Source organism: Erinaceus europaeus, chromosome 1 (assembly GCF_950295315.1).
Source record: "Erinaceus europaeus chromosome 1, mEriEur2.1, whole genome shotgun sequence".
NCBI classification, from domain to species: Eukaryota; Metazoa; Chordata; class Mammalia; order Eulipotyphla; family Erinaceidae; genus Erinaceus; species Erinaceus europaeus.
In genome coordinates this window covers 203,410,679-203,429,804 of record NC_080162.1, presented here as the reverse complement: position 1 = coordinate 203,429,804, position 19,126 = coordinate 203,410,679, and the positions used below count along the sequence as shown (strand labels likewise).

Below are 19,126 nucleotides of genomic sequence, written 5' to 3'. Positions count from 1 at the left end.
GTAGAAAAGTAGAGCTAGACCATAGAAGCACAGCTAGAGCTAGGCGCAACTTCTGGGCCCATTTCTCCTCCTGAAACACATGGCCAGAGAAATCACTGATTATCTAGAAATCTCTGCATCTCTGACTTCAGAAACTGGGGCATCAATAAGGGACTGGGGATGAGACTGGAACAGAAGTCACCATATACAGCAGGGGTAGAGAATCAGGGACATCACCTCGCTCTCCACATTCTGCATGCCTTCTCTTCTCTCAACATGTGACTCACCTCCCCACCCCATTTCTCTCCACTCACAGTGGATGACCTTGAGAGTCACCTCTGGGCATCACCACCAAATGGACAGATACTCAATCTTGCCCCTCCCACTGACCTTCCTTCTGTGTTGATGGCTGAAGGAACTCTTGCGAAAGGTGAATCCTCTCCTTGTTTTCTATTCTAGTCCATCCCATTCTTTCTCCATCTACATCCATCACCCTAGACTAGACATCTCCCATCCAGGAAAAGTCTTGGTGGAGCCAAGACTGTTATTTTTCAGTCCCCATCACCAGTCTCCACAGCCACCATTGCAATGAAAATGCTTCAGTGACAGCCTCACCAAACTCCAGGAGAAGCTGAGTAACAGCTCTCCTCTCTCCTGGTCTTCATCAGCCTACGGCAAGATCAGCACAGCTGACCCTTTCCTACCCACTGGAACGTGCTGCAAATGCCAAATACAGTGCCCTACACAGAAGGGATGTTCAGTAAAGGTCTGCTGAATAAGCAGCAGGAATGAATACGAGGTCTGAAATCAGAATACAGACAGGATGTTCTGTTCCTGCTGTCACCCAAGTGTTTTCCTGGAACCATAATTAAGGAGCTTAGTTCTTTTTTTTTTTTTTCTTTTACTAAAACCCCAAGACTTGGATAAATTTCAAGCCAGGTTTAAGCAGTAGTGAATTGACAGCTGCCAGGGGGGTAGGCACTGTGAAGCTACTTCAAGCATCTTACGTAATTTGGTCCTAAGAGGAATCTTCAAAAATGTGTATTATCCCACCAGCCTTGTCCTCGTCTTAATTTAGCCCCCATAGAAACCAGAGGCTTTGGCATAAAGCTTGTGTTCCAATATGAGTTTCCATCCTTTTACAGTATATGAAGTACAGTGAATCCACGAGCAGCACAGGTATAAAGTGTTCAAGTCCACTAGTGAATTTTCTTGTGAAGAGATGACAGAAACTTACAATGTCAGTGAATACTAGTACTGGGCAGGGGGTCAAGGAGGTGGTACACCTGGTTAAGTGCACATATCTCAGTGTGTAAGGACCAGGGTTCAAGCCTTTGGTCCCCACCTGCAGGGGGAAAGCTTCATGATTGGTGAAGCAGGTTTGCAGGTGTCTCTCTCTCTCTGTCTCTCTCCCTCTCTATCTCATCCTCCCCTCTAAATCACTCTCTGTCTCTATCCAGTAATAAGTAAATAAAAATATTTTTTAAAATACTAGTACTGGAAATGTTTTCTCCCCTTGCAATCTTCATAATTCAAATTTTCTTTTTCTCCACCACATTTTATTATATTAAGTTAGAAGTCAGAAGTTACATACAGATTTTTCAGTTGTTTATGGGTAGGGATTGGTGTCCCCAATTCTAACTGCTCAAGAAAACTGTGTATCTCAGTGAAGTTGTTATATATTTTTAAGAACAAACAAAAGGCAAAAATTATTTGAAGAGGCAGGTGGTAACACAGAACTGTACTGTCGGCTGTTTTTTTTTTTTTTCTTTCTTGTTTTTGCCATTAAACATATGGAGTGGGTGGGAATTCAGGGTCATTCTCTTCTCAAGGGATTTCCTAGTATCAGGATGGTTGCTAAGTGAAATTTTCTGGTGACTTTATACTTTTGTCCTTGAAAAAAAAGGGGAAAAATGAGAAGAAATGTTCTCTTTTAGTTTAAAAGCCACTCCCATCACAGCAGCTGTCTACAGCACAATACATTTCCCAGAGTCTCTGACAGATCGGACAATACCTTACTTTAATAAATCAGTCCCACAGAGTGGAAGACTGCCAAGAACTTGGGATGCACAGCATCGAAAATTGTTTCTGAATTAGAAGCTCATGCTCTTACTTTTGGGTTCAAGGTCACATTCTTCTCTTAAAAGGAAGCAGCTCTCTGCTTACTGTAAGGCTTATTCTACCCACAAGAAGACTGATTCCATCCAAAACCCAAACCTACTAAAGTCATAGTGGAAATTTTTAATGAAAAGGAACTCCAGAAGTTACCTTCTAAATAAATATGTCTAATTTTAAGGATGCACAGCGAGGAAACCTTAAACTATTTCATTTAGTGGCTAACACCTTGCTTTTTCTCATCCACTTAACTCTTCCTTAAGTCATAGCCCCTCTGATTTTTTTTGGGGGGTCCATTATTTTTTAAATTTCCTTTTCCTTTCATCTTCAAGTGATGGGAGTGCAGGAATAGCTGAAGCAGATTGTGGTTTCAGGTTTTAGAAGGAAGATGCAGAAAAGTATGTGCTGAGCAGTGAGTGAGTCACAGGATGGTCTGCAGCTGAAACACACTTTAGGGCAGACTCCAGCTCAAGAGGTGAGGCTGAGAGTCCCTCAGTTCTGCCTTTGAACTCAGGAGCTGCAGCAGGTCTGTGCCTTACCATACACTTCAAGACTAAAGCTCAGACTAAACAGTGCCTCTAAAGCCTGGAAAGACGCAGTTGTTTGAGATTCAGTAAGAAGACAAAGGGATTTAAAGACCACCAGAGTATGTTTCCTGAGATCTTTTAATTAAGTCTTCTCCACTTGAAAACACAAAGTATCTCCTGGTCTCTGGAGGACACTTTAGTGTTTGTTTTTTTTTTTTTTTTTTTTTTTTGCCTGCAGGGTAATTACTGAAGCTCAGTGCCAGCACTATGAATCCACTGCTCCTGGTGGCCTTTTTTTTTTTTTTTTTTTTTTTTTGCATTTTATTGGATAAGACAGAGAGAAACTGAGAGTGCGCGGCAGGGGGAGGAATAGAGAGGAAGAGAGAAAAACTACAGACTTGCTTTGCAGTCTGTGAAGCATCCTCCCTGCAGGCGGGGAGCTGAGGGCTCGAACCCAGATCTTGTCCTGGTCCTTGTGTTTATTACTATGTGCACTCACCTGGCGTGCCAGAGCCCAGCCCCCTGCTCTTGCCACCTGCCCGAGTGTACAGTGTGCCTGGGTTATGATCAGGTGGGAGGGGACAGGGCCCCTCGCACTAGCTGCTCACACACTCATCACAAATGCATTCAAACCTTGCTCAGACCTTACCAATCATTCCACAGCATCTACCTGGCAACATTAGTGACATTATATTCTATTTAGGGAGATTTAGAACATCTTGAATTGAAAACACTCATCCCTAAGGGTTTTGATTTGATTTTTCTCAGGTGTGGGTTGAGCTTCAGGACTTTTATTGAAGCACCCTGATTATGTAGTGTGTCCCAGGCTGGGATACAGTGCCCTGAAGGCTATTCTTTGGGAAACTGTGGCCATAATAGTAAAAAGGCTAAGAGATCAGCCTTGCTCTGAGCATCCAGGTAACCACTTGCCTGAAGAATGGGAAAGAGACAATTGATTCATAGAACCTCCACGTTGCCACAAGATCAATCCTGTTGGGATTGGTTGCATAATACCTCCAGGCAGCCTGGGAAGAAGAGAAAAGGATAATGAATGACCTGGGAGAACCAGACAGAACTGAATGTTGAGTATTTAAATATATATTGAGGCAATAACTGGGAAGTCCAGTATTTCTTTTTTTTTAAAAAATTTATTTATTTATTCCCTTTTGTTGCCCTTTTTTTGTAGTTATTATTGTTATTGATGTCGTCATTGTTGGATAGGACAGAGAGAAATAGAGAGAGGAGGGGAAGACAGAGAAAGATAGACACCTGCAGACCTGCTTCACCACCTGTGAAGTGACTCTCCTGTAGGTGGGGAGCCCAGGGGCTCAAACCAGGATCCTTAGGCCGGTCCTTGTGCTTTGCGCCACGTGCGCTTAACCTGCTGCGCTACCACCTGACTCCCCCAGTATTTCTATTTTCTAGTATCTATGCAAAGAAAATATTCTTTGATCCAATCATCTCAGCACTGTAATTGGTAAGGGAGTGGGATGTGGAGGGGTCAGTTTCAAAGACTGGGGATAGAATTTCTGGGTATTGAGCCCTGAAAGGAACACAAACAGTCTTGCCACTGGACTCTTGAAACTTTTCATACACACATACACACACACACACACACACACACATACACACACACACACACACACACACACACACAACTTCTGTGCTACTCCTGGGTTCAAGAGATACTCCCGTAGGTGAGGGTTTAACATTAATATACTAACTAGACCTTGTGCAGTACAATGCTGTTTTGGATATCTGGAATGAAGGATAAAGAAGGCAGACCCTTAAGAATTTAGGGCTGCTCTAGAAACTATAAAACATGACATCATTTTATAACCATCCCATTTCATATCCGTAAATCCACAGACATACTATAACCGAACATACGTTTAAGGGTGCAGGGTCAGACAGATACTCAGTTCCACATAGTCGTCTCTCACTCTGTATGTTCCCACTGGCTACAAAGCCAGGAAGCAGGGTTCCCCTCTGAAAGCTAAGAGGGGACACTTCTGCCTTTCTCCCCATCTCAAGATTAACTGCCCAAACTCCTAGCCCTTGGAAGGGGAAAGGACGCAGAGTATAAGAGAGAACTGCAGGTGTCCAGTATTAAGTGAAGCATGTCTACTGCGCAGGACTCTGGGAAAATTGTTGACTATTCTGCCCATACAGTGTGTCCCTTCCTTTCTTGACTTGGTTCTCTATTCTTGGTAGATGTGAGAGGTCACATATCCTTGTTGGATATTGGCCTTTTAACTTCAGGGTGACTTTTCTTTCTTGTGGTTCCTGTCAAGACTACAGTGAAAAGCAGAACAAGCTGAGTATGAACAGAGGTCCAAGACAAATTCTCCACTCCAACATCATTAATGCAAGAGCTGATTGATCTATCCCTCTATGAATTCTGTGTCTGTTTATTGTTAGTCTTAGAACCTGGATGGAATAATGGTCAGATGATCAATTTCAACAGACAGAGACAGTTCTCAAGCAAGAAACACCCATAGCCTCTGACTATCAGCAAAGTCCTGGGTCACAACTCCGTTCATAGCTGGATCACTCCTGTGCAAACACACACAGACACATGCACACAGACCCGTTAGCCCCGGACAAACACACACAGACACGTGCACACAGACCCGTTAGCCCCGGCCCAGTCCAGGCCTAGCTAGACACACCTGAATGAGCTCAGCAGCCGGCTTCCTTCTTTTCTCAAAGTGTTTTTGACGATGTTGTTCTTGCACCTTAAGTGCCAGTCCTGACCCCAGGATGCCCTGGAAGGAGAAGAGAAGGATACTGAGGCCACTGCCTCCTGGATCCCCTCAGATCCCATCCTTACTCTCTGGACCCAGTGCGACAGACAGTGAGTGAAGGGATAAGGAGAAAAAATCAGGGGCCAAATGGTGGTGCACTGGGTTAAGGGCACTTATCACCATAAGCAAGAACCCAGGTTTGAGCCCTCAGAACCCACACAGAGGGAGGGTGCTTCACAAGTGAAGCAGATCTGTAGCTGTGTGTTTTTCTCTCTCTTTCTCTACATTCCCTTCCCTTTCTCTCTGCCCTGTCAAGTAAAAATAAAATAGAAAGAAAAAAATGAAAAAAAAATGGCAGCTGGGAGTCGGGCTGTAGCGCAGCGGGTTAAGTGCAGGTGGCGCTAAGCTCAAGGACCGGCGTCAGGATCCCGGTTCGAGCCCCTGGCTCCCCACCTGCAGGCAGGTCCCTTCACAGGCGGTGAAGCAGGTCTGCAGGTGTCTTTCTCTCCCCCTCTCTGTCTTCCCCTCCTCTCTCCATTTCTCTCTGTCCTATCCAACAACAACGACATTAATAATAACTACAACAATAAAACAACAAGGGCAACAAAAGGGAATAAATAAATAAATAAATAAATAAATGGCAGCTAAGAGCCCTGGATTTGTATCGCTGGTACCACATCCCAGCAATAACTCTGGGGGTGATAAAAGGAAAAAAAAAATACAGAAAGGAAGGAAAACAAAAAACAGAAAACCTTCTTTCTCTTGCATAGACTAGGGAGTTGAGTCAGGTAGAGCTTTGGAGCTAAGGGAAAATGAACTCTGCTTCTTTTCAGTGGTGAGACCTTTCATGTGAGGTAATTCTACTACCTACCTCATGATTCTGTGAAGGAAAAGGTGAGATCACATATAGGAACTTGACACCAGTCAGAGGCCCAGGAAATGATAAGGTTTTCATAATGTTGTAGCTGCCTGAACTGTCACTTGAGATTCTGACAATTCCTGGACTTTCCCCAAATTAGTACATATTTTGACTTCCAGCATAGACTTGCATGTATTAAATGCCGAGAACTACAAACTCTGCAAGTGGAAAGGGAACTGAGAGACTCTGCAGCCCACCGACTGTCCCTCAGCTGCTTTACAGGGGAGCAGACAGGGACTCAGGAAGGTCATATGCTCAAGGTCAAACAGCTCAGCATAAAGCAAACAGAACAGGGTTACAACGGGGAGAGAACAGCACCAACCTTGATAGGAGATAAGAAGGTGGAACAGGGACTATTACACAAGTGGGTTTTTTAAAGCTTTGTAATTAAGATGCAGGCTGCAGAACCAGCCAAGTTGGGAGTCCTACCTCCACCACCCACCAGCCTTGTTTACCAACCTAATTAAGCCTGGATTCTCTAGGCAACGAAGATGAATACAGCACACAATCCTTAATGCTGTCATAAAAATTCAGTGAGGGGGGTCCGGCAGTAGCACAGCGGGTTAAGCGCATGTGGTGCAAAGCACAAGGGCCTGCGTAAGGATCCCTGTTTGAGCCCCCAGCTCTCCACCTGCAGGGGAGTCGCTTCACAAGCGGTGAAGCAGGTCTGCAGGTGCCGGTCTTTCTTTCCCCCTCTCTGTCTTCCTCTCCTCGCTCCATTTCTCTCTGTCCTATCCAACAATGAACGGCATCAACAACAACAATAATAACCACAACAAGGGCAGCAAAAGTGGGGGGGGGAAGGCCTCCAGGAGCAGTGGATTCATGGTGCAGGCACCAAGCCCCGGCAATAACCCTGGAGGCAAAGAAAATAATAAGAAGATAAAAAAATTAAAAAATTCAGTGAGAAAATGTGTATAAGAGCATTTGGCATCATTTCACCAACAAATACTAGCCATATAAATTATTATTATATTTAGAAGCACTGGACCTTGAAGGATTTAGTCTATCAGGAATTAAGACACTATAGTTTCATTATTATTACTTTTATAATACTTCCTAGGGGATTTTCATAAGACTTAGAGAGAACAGAGACCTATTCAGCTCTAGCATCTGGTCATGTCAGGGACTGAACTTGGGGCCTCAGGCATGACAATATGCAAGCTACTTCTGCACTAAGTACCCAGCCTCTAGGCTCATTCCTGTGGGAGATACTCTTTTTTTAAATATAAACTAGCAGGTAATTCGTGTAAAGGAAGGGAGCTCACATGGATCAGGACCTGCTCTGTGCAAAGCATTAGGAATATCTGGGAGAAAGATCTAACCCTAACCACGAGGGCACTCCTATCTCTAGGGTGAGGTAGGTCTGAAAGTGTGCCATCCCAACATAGGCTCAGAACTGACCCCATCTAAAGAAGGAAGTATGCCAGCTGGGTATCTGAGAGACCACTGGGTTGAAGGGAGCAGAACAGCTTGCAGAAAAGAAACATGGAGAGAAGTTTAAAGCAGTGGCTTGAGTTGACAGGGCTGAAATTTAGTACACGAAAGGACGAACCAGACGGCTAAAACTTGAGCTACAAGCAGGGGGAGAGGGGCCCTGTAAGTCCCCCCTAGGAAAAGCGTAGCCAGGACTTACTGCTGGAAGGGCAAAAAAGGAGACACCAATTAAGGAAAAGGTGGCTGCAATCAGACGGCCTTCCCACGTTTTGGGTGTCTTGTCTCCATAGCCAATGGTGGCCAGTGTGATCTGAGGAAAGAAGAGAGGAGAGGGAGATCAGTGTCCTGCTGACTGAGCTCCACCCATAAAGCTTCGAACTGTCTAGGCTGCTGAGTCCCATGGGACAAAAGGCACATTGATCCAGGCCATCTCTGCTAGAGTCTTGAGGCTTCATTTGCTTCTGCATTCAGAATTTCCTTCCTATGGCAAATTAATCAACAAATATTTCAGTACATTCTGCAAGAATGTGTATTTGTATATACACATCCATATTATTCTGTTTCCTTGTCTAAATGTGATTTTTGTGTTTTCGCATCTGAATACACGTGTGTTGGGGGTATATTTATATCTGCATGCGTATATGTATATGTACTCCTGCTGTTTGGTATATTTTGTACATTTCTGAGCACTTACAGGTGTAGATTGTCAGAACACATGGATATATGAGAAAAGAAAGCAGGATGTCAGAGAGTGTAGCATCTGACACCCAATTGCCTGAATTCAAACCCCACTCAACTACTAAATGGCTCAAGGACTGCCTTCAAATTAGTTACTTAACCTCTTCATTCCTATTTTATCATTTTTTAAAAGGGGGTTAGATAACAGGAGTTTCTTGAGTTTAAAATATGTGAGGTGTCCAGAGAAATGCTCTGGAGCCAAGTAAATCTTCAATACAGGCTAGCGTCCTGTATTCCATGTTCCTTTGAGAATAGGACTGTGCACCTCAAAGCCTGTCTCAAGGTCTGCAAGTGCAAGAGTCCATCTGTCATTGTGTCTGTTTGTACATGCATGACTTGGTTTATGAAATTCTACAGATGAATGAGGGAAGTTCCCTGAGTGACCACGGACACAGACTCTCCTAAGTGCTGACTTCTTACAAATACTAAGGAAAAGTGCTGTGCAAGTGTGCTCTGTGGGAGAGGAAGTCTTCTAGAGATCAGATCAACCGTACAAGAGACCTGGCTCTCACCTGAGCTAGCAGCAGCCTAGTAGAGTCTGCCAACACCCTCCCCCTCTCTCAGGGTCTAGCAGTCAATTCCCAGGGGAGCCTACAAGGTGGTGACTCACCAGGCCCCACCAGAGGGCATCCGCATAGGTCTCAAACTCTTCTTTCATCTCTTCTCCCTGTGCACCCACCTCCGGGACATCCTTCTCAACCAGGTAGACGAGAAATGAGGAGAGGATGAGTGTCAGGAACCCGATGTACCAGGCAGTAATGAGTTCCTGGGAGAGAAAGCAATGTCATCCAACTGCCTTGCAGTGACCAAGTCTCAAGATGTTCCATGACACCCTCCTGACTTCTCTGGGCAGACGATATGTCCCAGAACCTCCCCTCTCCAGAGCCCTGCTCCACTAGGGAAAGACAGAAAAAGGATGGGGGTGGGGTATGAATCCACCTGCCAACACCCACGTCCAGCAGAGTAGCAATTATAAGAGGCAGACCTTCTACCTTCTACACCCCATAAAGGATTTTGGCCCATACTCCCAGAGGGATAAAGAATAGGGAAACTTCCAGTGGAGGGGATGGGACAGGGCACAGAACTCTGGTGGTAGGAACCGTGTGGAATTATACCCATTATATCTTACAATCTTGTTAAGCATTTTTAAAGCGCTAATGAAAAAAAGAAAAAAGAAGAGGTCACTGGAAGCAGTTGTGGGTGACTGATAGAGGTAGATGTCAGAAAAGCTGGAGGTGGACTCCTCATCTGCCAGGCCTAACACCACCACGGACCATTATAACCCTCTCTGCCCCTTACCCACCACTCCAGCAGCATGAAATCAGTCACACAACAAATATTCCTATCAAGAAAGTTCATGGCTCCAAGAGTAAAAGGTTCTTGTCTTGCGCTTATCTCAATGATATAGCACGAGAGAACTGACAGAGAAGCAAAAATGTCAGAGGAACAGGACCTTTTTGCCTCTGCAGTCCAGGTTGAGGGTTCAGGAGACTTGAGCCCATGTCTAACAGCAGAGCAGAGAGACAGCTCAGTAGTGCTGGGGAAGTGTGAAGGGGGCTCTAGCACAGCAAGCACAACCGCAGGCAGGGACTCAGGCCTGCCACACACCTATCAAGTAACCCTGAGCAAATTGCCCAACTCTCCAGCCCTATTTTTTTTTTTAAATTTACGTTCCTATTTTTAAAGTGAGGGGACTGGACTACAGAATTGCATGTTTTATGTTGAACAGTTACATGCTGATTGAAGAGCAATCAATATGACCATAAATAGCATAAAAACCCATTATTTCTGGCATATTATCATGTTAGAATTGTATTCATAGGAGTCAGGTGGTGGTGCACCTGGTTAAGTGCACACACTGCAGTGCACAAGGACCCAGGTTCAAGGCCCTGGTCTCCACCTGCAGGAGGAAAGCTTCCCAAGTTGTGAAGCAGGGCTACAGGTGTCTCTCTGTCTCTCTCCCTCTCTATCTCCCCCTTCTCAATTTCTGGATGTCCATATCCAATAATAAATAAATAAAATAAAAAGATTTAAGGAAAGAAGTATTCATTAGTACGTAAACAAGAATAAGTTAATGTAAACGGAAATGTTAAGAACGGATAAATGTTCACAAGGATGAGAAAGAGAGCAACAGAACACTGAGGTTTCAAACACCCTGGCTGATACAGTTCCTGGCTCTCTGTTGCTTTGATTGGAGATTCTGTTTCCAGGGTTAAGTCTGGTAGGCTCGGCAGCATGAAAGTAAAGACTGTTGGCAACACAATCTGGAGATTACTCCTGCCATTCCTAAGTCATCACAGAGAACAAAGGTTTTCATATCAAAGGTTTTTTATCTCTTGGACCTGCTGGGTCAATAGATTCTCACTAACAGCCTTGCCCCTACCTCCTAGCTGTCTCTTTCCACACATCTCACTGTCTGAACTGCCCTCCCCAGGGGATCAGCTGAAGAGTACTGAGGCGTAACACTCTGTTACGGAATTTGCTGGGTGTTTGCTTCCCCAGTTAGAGCTAGAGCTCAGCTCTACTTCTTTTAGACCTTCATTATTTTCTTAGCAGACTTCTGTGACTCTCCAACACTTGATTATAATCATTGGCTTGCAAGTGTAGCCCCTCCAAGGTGAATTCACTCTCCACAGAGGAAGGGGCATCAGGATGGGGTGACCATGAACTAGCATTCCTCTGGGTCAGTCTGCCCTCCCAGGTTGCAGAAGCGAATGACAGTGAACTGAATAGTCCTTCCCCGGTGGCCCCATGAGGCTCAGCTCTGGGCTCTGTTGCGTGTGGCTCAGCATTGCTGTATTTTTTCATATCCTCTGGCCCCCAAGTGCCACTTAGAATTTTCATCTGGTACTTAACTAAGGAAACAGCTGTCTGTTCGGATGCACACAGAAAAAAGACTGTCTTGTTTGGGATCGTTTAGAGGAAGCATAATGGTTCCTGATGAGGAATGAAAATGTGCCCCAGTTCTATGCTTTTCAGCCATTTGAAAGGCTATGCAAGGTAATAGACTCCCAAAAATTTTCATCAGCAGAATTATGGCCAAGTGTGTGGCTACCCCCTGATATCCAGATATTCAGCAACTCTCTGCATAACTGAGCCAATCCCTTCAGTCAGCTGAGGGCAGGGGCCTGGGGCCAAGGGAAGAAAACAAGGGGGAGCAGTGGGGACTTCATGCCAATGCCTTAGATCCATCCTATAGCATATGCCGGTCCCTCTCCCCTCGTCTTTTGACTCAAAACTCATTGAATTTTAGATTTATATATATATATATTTTAATTTTATATTTATTTATTCCCTTTTGTTGTCCTTGTTTTTTTTTATTGTTGTAGTTATTATTGATGTCATCATTGTTGGATAGGACAGAGAGAAATGGAGAGAGGAGGGGAAGACGGGGAGAGAAAGACAGACACCTACAGACCTGCTTCACCGCCTGTGAAGCGACTCCCCTGCACGTGGGGAGCCGGGGGCTTGAACCAGGATCCTTACGCTGGTCCTTGCACTTTGAGCCGCGTGCGCTTAACCCACTGTGCTACCGCCCGACTCCTGAATTTTAGATTTTTTTTATGTTGACTTATTTACTGGATAGAGACAGCCAGAAATTGAGAGGAAAGGGGAGTTAGGGAAAGAGACAGACACCTGAAGCCCTTCTTCACCGCTTGTAAAGCTTTCCGCCTGCAGGTGGGGACCTGGGGCTCCAGGTGCAGCACCACCTGGCCCCTTCAAAGTTCATTTTCAAGACCACCAAAGACCACCTAGCCCACATCATACCCAGCCCCATATGGTGAACCAGAATATATGACTGGTTCTGTTCTAGATCATGAAGACTGCAGAATGAATTTTCTGGGGAGAGCAGAATATGACGTAACTTACCCCGTGAAACTACGATTAGCTTTACTCTCTGAATTGACTAGTCTTATTTTAAGTGTAATCCCACGTAAAATGGATTTCTCAGTACTGATATGAGTTCCCACAGGAGGAGTCAAGTATAGAACTGAGCCTGAGTTACATGCTTTTTTGGAATAAGAGACTGATGGGAAATGAAATAATAAGTGTATAGTCACTGGGTTCAGAGAGGTCATCCATTTGTCGCACTTAGATCATGAGGATGCTGGACTCACTCACTGAAGACACGGCTTCAGAAACAAGGCAGACCGGCCAGCTCCTCTGCAGTCTAGAAGCAGCACGGCCTGGCTGGTGGAAGGGAGGACATAGAGCTTGAGAAGTTAACTTATTTTTTTTTATCTCCTTATTTTTTTTACTCTCCTACAGAAGGATGTGATTTAAAAAAAAAATTATTTATTTATTATTGGATAGAGACAGAAATTGAGAAGGAAGGGGGAGATAGAGAGAGAGGTAGACACAGAGACACCTGCAGCCCTGCTTTACCAGTTGTGAACCAGGGACCAGGGCTTGAACTGGATCCTTGCACCCTGTAGTGTGTGCACTTAACCAGGTGCGCCGCCGCCTGGCCCTGTCATTTTTGTTTTGAAGTTCTGCTCCCACCCCAAGTTTTAGTTAAGAAGTCTGATTGCTGTGTGGAATCATCTCTTCCCAGAAATCATCTCGCTACTGCCTAGATGTTGTCTATTCTAATCAGAGGGAACATAAGACAAGGACCTAAGCCAGAATCCACAGAACTATTTGGAACTTTTTGGAACTGTTTTCCAACCAAGCCAAGAATCCACAGAAATAAGTTTAAGGTGTCCTTTAATAAAAGACAACATGGGAATGCAAGAAAGAAAGAACTGTCAAAAGAAAACCCTGAAGGGCCAGGTGGTGGCACACTTGGTTGAGTGTGCATGTGACAATGTGCAAGGACCAGGGTTCGAGCCCCCAGTCTCCACCTGCAGGGGGAAAGCTTCACAAATGGTGAAGAAGGGCTGCAGGTGTCTCTCTGTTGGGGGCCGGATGATGGTGGTGCAGCAGATTAAGCAAATATAGTGCAAAGCATAAGGACCCCAGTTCAAGCCCCCAGATTCCCACTTGCAGGAGGGTCATTTCACAAGAGGTGAAGCAGGTCTGTAGGTGCCTCTCTTTCTCTCCCCTCCTTACCATCTTTACTTCCTCTCTCAATTTCTCTCTGTCCTATCAAACAATAAAAATAAAAACGGCCTCCAAGAGCTGTGGGTTCGTAGTGCAGGTACTAAACCTCAGCAGTAACTGTGGAGGCAAAAAAAAGAAAGAAAGAAAGAAAGAAAGAAAGAAAGAAAGAAAGAAAGAAAGAAAGAAAGTCTCTGACCCTGGGGCTAGTTGAGGACCTAGTTGAGGACACATGTTACAGTGCTCAAGGACCCAGGTTCAAGCCCAGTCCTACCTGCAGGGGGAAAGCTTTTGAGTGATGAAGAAATGCTTCAGAGAGAGCTGTCTCTCTCTCTCTCTCTCTCTCTCTCTCTCTATATATATATATATATATATATATATATATATCTATCTATCTATCTATATATATATATATATATATCTTCCCATTCCCTCTTGATTTTTGGCTATGTCTAGCCAATAAATAAATAAAGATAATTAAAAAATTTTAAGGGTAGGAGTAGATAGCGTAATGGTTATGCAAACATATTCCCATGTCTGGGGCTCCGAAGTCCCAGGTTCAATCCCCTGTACCACCATAAGCTAGAGCTGAGCAGTGCTCTGGTAAAATTTTTTTAAAAAAAAAAAAAAGAAAAGAAAACTGACCTTATGGAGTTTGTGGCCAGAGATGTCATAGACAAGGAATAATCTGTGTATGGTACAAAGTTGCCCTCTAGTGTGAAAGACTTCCAATGATTTACAGCAAGTAATTTATTTAATTTATACTTGGCTTGTTTGTAAAGAAATGCTTACTCAGCATAAAAATGCTAGCATCAATGAGCATCTTCTAGAAACCATCACTTCAATATACTTTGAGTGGCCAGGAGGAGTCCAGGAAGAATCCAGTGTAGGGCATTGGTCTAGAATATCACAGCTACAGTGTTGGGCAGCCCCCCAACTCTGCTCCATCGCTGATGCTGTGGTCTATTTACATAATCATTGTTTTGCCTGAGACCCGCCCTGCCTGTAAGGTATTAATTAATCCCACTGGTTAAAACCTTTGCAACTGTTGCTACGGAAGCTTTCTACCTCAGCCCACTCTTTCCTTTTCTCCACCCCCTTTCCTAGCCATTTCCTTTTCCGACTTGCCACTTCCGTTTCTAAAGATATAAAGGCATCGTCTCTGATCAATAAAGATGCATTGTGTTCCCACTCTGCCACGAGTTCCTGGTCTCTCTCCTGCATTGATGAGTAAGCAGCAGCCCAGGTTGGCTCCGGTTGCGTTCTCTCCAACCCAGAGAGCATGTGCCTGGGAAGAAACACCCTCACACTAGCCCGGCACTACAAGGAACTAGAACTGAATTGTGTGTTGAGTTCCTCTCAGGCTCTGAAGCTCACATTCTTCCTACTGCTGCAGAAGCAGTGTTTACCCACCAGCTCAGATAAGAGAGCTGCTCAGATGAACCTACCCTGTCTCCTTAATCAAGTGTCTTGGGTGGTATATGAGATGTAAGGACCCAGAGTCAAGTGGGTTTGCTATAGCGTTACCTAATAGAGAAGCTGTGGTGATGGTAACATTCAAGGAGAGAAACCCAATGTCAGCCTGCCCCAAAGCTCACCACCTTAGATCTAGTTCTCTAAAAGCAGAGGTTGAGACAGGGATAAAGGTGCAAATTAAAATGAGGTGAAGTGGACATTCTCAAGTGAGGAGCAGAGAGGAGAGCCAGAAGGGATAGGAGAAGGGGCTCAGTAAGGATATGGTCTCTGCTGAGTCCCGTTCAGCTCAACCCTCTGGGGAACTCTGAAGGTGGAATCATACCACAGATCTAGTCCCAAAACGAAGACAGGCACTCCATTAGTCTGTGGCTATGGGCTTTCCTGATGGGACTTGAGGGTAAGGAAAGGCAGTTTTCCTTTACTTTTCCAGAGAGGAAGGAAGCAGCATGTGTCAGCAGCTGAAGATGGGCATCCCGGCAGGCTCCTGCAGTGGTCATTCTATGTGCAAGGTATGAGCCTGCAGACACTCTCTTGGTAAGGAAGGCGGCTTGTGTGGGGTAATGTGAGAGCATGGTAGAGCACAGGGGAATTCTCCCATCCTTGAGATGGAGGTCTGAAAAGACACCCACCTGTCAGTCTCTCCCTTTCAGGGATAGAGCTTGGAGGGAAAAGCTTTTCTGACTCAGTTTCCCCTTGTCAGTCCCCAGGCTTCACAAAGGCCTGCACCCTCTAAGACTTAACTCATTCCCCTGCTACAAACTAAATGGCTGCCTGCTTGAAACTTCACTTAAAGTTCACTATGAGTTCACCATATTTGATCACATACAAAACTATACTCCATCACCCTGCCTTGCAAATTATACCCCTTGTAAATTAACAGTGAGATCCCCACATATCATTTCCCCATTCATGTCTTACATCAATACTCTGCTTTTCTCTGCCTTATCTCACTCTGCTGGTTTAACCACCATGTTTTTCTTAATACCTTTGGTTAATTAACATCTCTTGCCTCATGGTAACTAATTATCCTGACCTTTTGGTATCTCATCAATTCTCGTCATTCCTTAGCCCTCCCCACCATAGGGGTACTGACCTTTTGGAAACCTATGATAACTGACCTATGTGAAAAATGTTCTTTGTTCCACTCTGCTATATAATCCTTGTATTTTTCTGAATAAATCAGATGTTCATACCTGAATGTCCCTGGCATTTCCTTCTGTTTCTTTGTACACATCCCTTGAATCGGCAACAGGGAAGCTAGTGGCTTACCTCTGTTGCGAGGCCACCCACGTGAGAACCAGCAGGCTTGGACATTATCCCATGAAGATCACTTGTCCCAGTGGCCCTTTCAGTTTCTTTATACTAATCTCTGACAGGGGCTCAAACCCAAGTCCTTACACACTGTAACATGTGCACTCAGCCAGGGGCACCAACACCCAGCCCCCTTGGCCGGGATTCCTATGTCTGCTAACCACAAGGAGTTCTTGAAGAGGACATGTCTCAGGTCTTCCATCCCACCTTCTGCTCGGCAAGCACCATCATGAGCAGCAGCAAAGCATGAAACACATGCTTGGGATCATTTCCACCTCCAACAAGAGATTTCTTTGTCAAGAGACATCCTCTTCCTGTATGTGCTCCTTACCCATTCCATGTGGGGTGAGGACTATATTGGGCTCCTGGACTGAGCTAGTTTCCATCAAACACAAAGCTGTGTCTACTGTGCTTTAGGTATTGGTCTCAACTGAAGAATTCTATGAGCTGCCTTATATCCTAAGTGCTTGCCACACCCCTGGAGGTGAGTGCATCCTCTTTCCTACTGTGTAAGTGCAGGAACCAAGACCAGACTGGAGGTGGGGAGGGGGAGAAGCGGTGGCTGCAGAAACTCTCCAATGTTACACAAACAGAACTCAGAGTCAAGCTGGTCTGTGTGATCCAGAATCTTCCCCTTCCCTTCCATCTCTACATGAGCACATCTCAGTCTCTCAACGATCCAGAGACCTCAGAATTATGAGTGGTATCTCAGAAATCAGAACACTGAAAGCTAGAGAGTCCAGTGACTTGGCCGTGGGTATTTGCATATGATGGTGCCAAGAGAGGCCCACCTGTTTCTGCTTGATACACAGCCCCTTCCTCCTCCTCCTGCTCCTCCTCCTCTTCCTCCTTCTTCTCCCCCTTCCTCCTCTTCCCTATTCCTTCTCCTCTGCCATCTTCTTCCTCTTCCCCCTCTTCCTCCTCCTCCCCTTCTTCCTTCTCCTTCTTCCTCCTCTTCCTCCTCCCCTTCTTCCCCCTCTTCCTCCTCCTCCCCTTCTTCTTTCTCCTTCTTCCTCCTCTTCCTCCTCCCCTTCTTCCTCCTCCCCTTCTTCCTCCTCCCCTTCTTCCCCCTCTTCCTTCTCCTCCCCTTCTTCTTTCTCCTTCTTCCTCCTCTTCCTCCTCCCCTTCTTCCTTCTCCTTCTTCCTCCTCCCCTTCTTCCTTCTCCTTCTTCCTTCTCCCCTTCTTCCCCCTCTTCCTCCTCCTCCCCTTCTTCTTTCTCCTTCTTCCTCCTCTTGCTCCTCCTTCCCCTTCCTTCTCCTGTTCCCCTTCCTCCTCTTCCCCCTTCCTCTTCCTCCTTTCCCTTCCTCCTCCTCTTCCTTCTCCTCCTCCTCCTCATCAGAGGAGGAGAAGGCAGGGATCCCTCCCTCTGGGGACGCTGTTAGAGAAGGGATGCTATGGCAGGACCCAGGTGAGTAAGAAGCCCACTGAGTCCAGTGGCACCTACTTTGCTGTGAGCACAGATGGCCGAACCCAGGAGCTTCCAGGTGCCGCCCCTCCGGTCCACACGCAGCATCCGCAGGATCTGCAGAAAGCGCAGGCTCCTGAGGGAGGTGGCCAGGACATTGCCCTGGTTTCCCACAGCGACCACAGGCACAGAGGCGATCAGCACAAAGATATCTGGGGAGGGCAGGGAGGAAGCACCAGGTCAGATGAAGGCAATGGAGATAAGACAAAGGCACTCGCTGCAGGCAGCAGGCCCATGCACTGCTGCCACACAATGGTGTGGTCAGTGTTCTCCTGTGACAGAAACGGACACTCTCAGCTCCATCACCTTAGCAAAACCCCACAGTCAACTGTAGCTGAACTGAGATTTCATGTATGCCTCTCAGACTCCAATGCTGTGTCTTTTTTTTATCTTTTTAAATATGTTTTATTTATTCATTATAATGAAAGAGATACAGGAAAAGGGAGGGAGAGGAAGAGGGAGAGAGATAAGAGCCCAGCTCAGCTCTGCTTTATGGTGGTGCTGGGGATTGAACCTGGGACCTCAAGAGCACGAAACTCTTTTTGCAGGGCCTGTAGGCTATCTCTCTAATGCCTCCAATGCTGTATCTCAAACACAGAAAAGTGTGTCCACAAGACTCCCTCCCAAGGTTGCAACTGAGCCCAGAGGGGACCCATACTGCCCGGGTGTGGGCATGGGATCTACAGTGTCCTGTTTAACTGTTTGTATCTTAACTCTTTTTCAGTCACCAGGTTCCAGATGCTACTATGATGCCTGACTTCCATGGACAGACGACCCCACCAATGTATCCTGGGGCCCGACTTCCCCAGAGCTTTCAGAGCTCTGGCCTTTCCCCACTTTCAGAGCTCTGGCCTGCTAGGGAAAGAGAAAGGTAGGCTGGGAGTATTGATGGGCCTGTCAATGACTATGTTCAGCGGGGAAGCAATTACAGAAGCCAGGCCTTCCACCTTCTGCATCCCACAATGACCCTGTGTTCATACTCCCAGAGGGATAGAGAATAGGAAAGCTGTCAGGGGAGGGGATGGGATATGGAGCTCTGATGGTGGGAAATGTGTGGAATTTTACCCTTCTTACCCTAAGGTTTTGTCAATATGTTCTGTTTTATAAATACATTTAATTTCAAAATATGGCCATGTGTGTGCAAGTGAGTAACGCCACACCCAACTTTTATAACTTTGTGAACCTGTTTTAATTCAGCGAAGCACTGAGTGGAACCTCAGTGAAATCTCCTCAGAGAAACTTCTGGATCAAGACATAAGCCCACGGCTCTGGGGATCACAGATGCGAGATTATTCCAGACCTGGGTATCAGGAAGGACTGCTGTTTACACTAGTGTGAGGGAACAAGGACTCAGCTCTGGGAGTCTCCCCT

General features: G+C 45.6%; 1 protein-coding gene across 1 annotated transcript in view; it reads right to left on the bottom strand.

Moving 5' to 3' along the window:
* Positions 1-19,126, bottom strand: part of KCNQ3 (potassium voltage-gated channel subfamily Q member 3) — a 382,118-nt gene that overhangs the window by 33,345 nt on the left and 329,647 nt on the right. The window contains exons 4-8 of the mRNA XM_060201221.1: positions 17,735-17,907; positions 9,073-9,228; positions 7,924-8,034; positions 5,294-5,389; positions 3,545-3,646 (exon numbers count right to left, since the gene is read on the bottom strand). Coding sequence (XP_060057204.1) covers positions 3,545-3,646; positions 5,294-5,389; positions 7,924-8,034; positions 9,073-9,228; positions 17,735-17,907 — 638 coding nt within the window. The remainder of the gene's footprint in view (positions 1-3,544; positions 3,647-5,293; positions 5,390-7,923; positions 8,035-9,072; positions 9,229-17,734; positions 17,908-19,126) is intronic.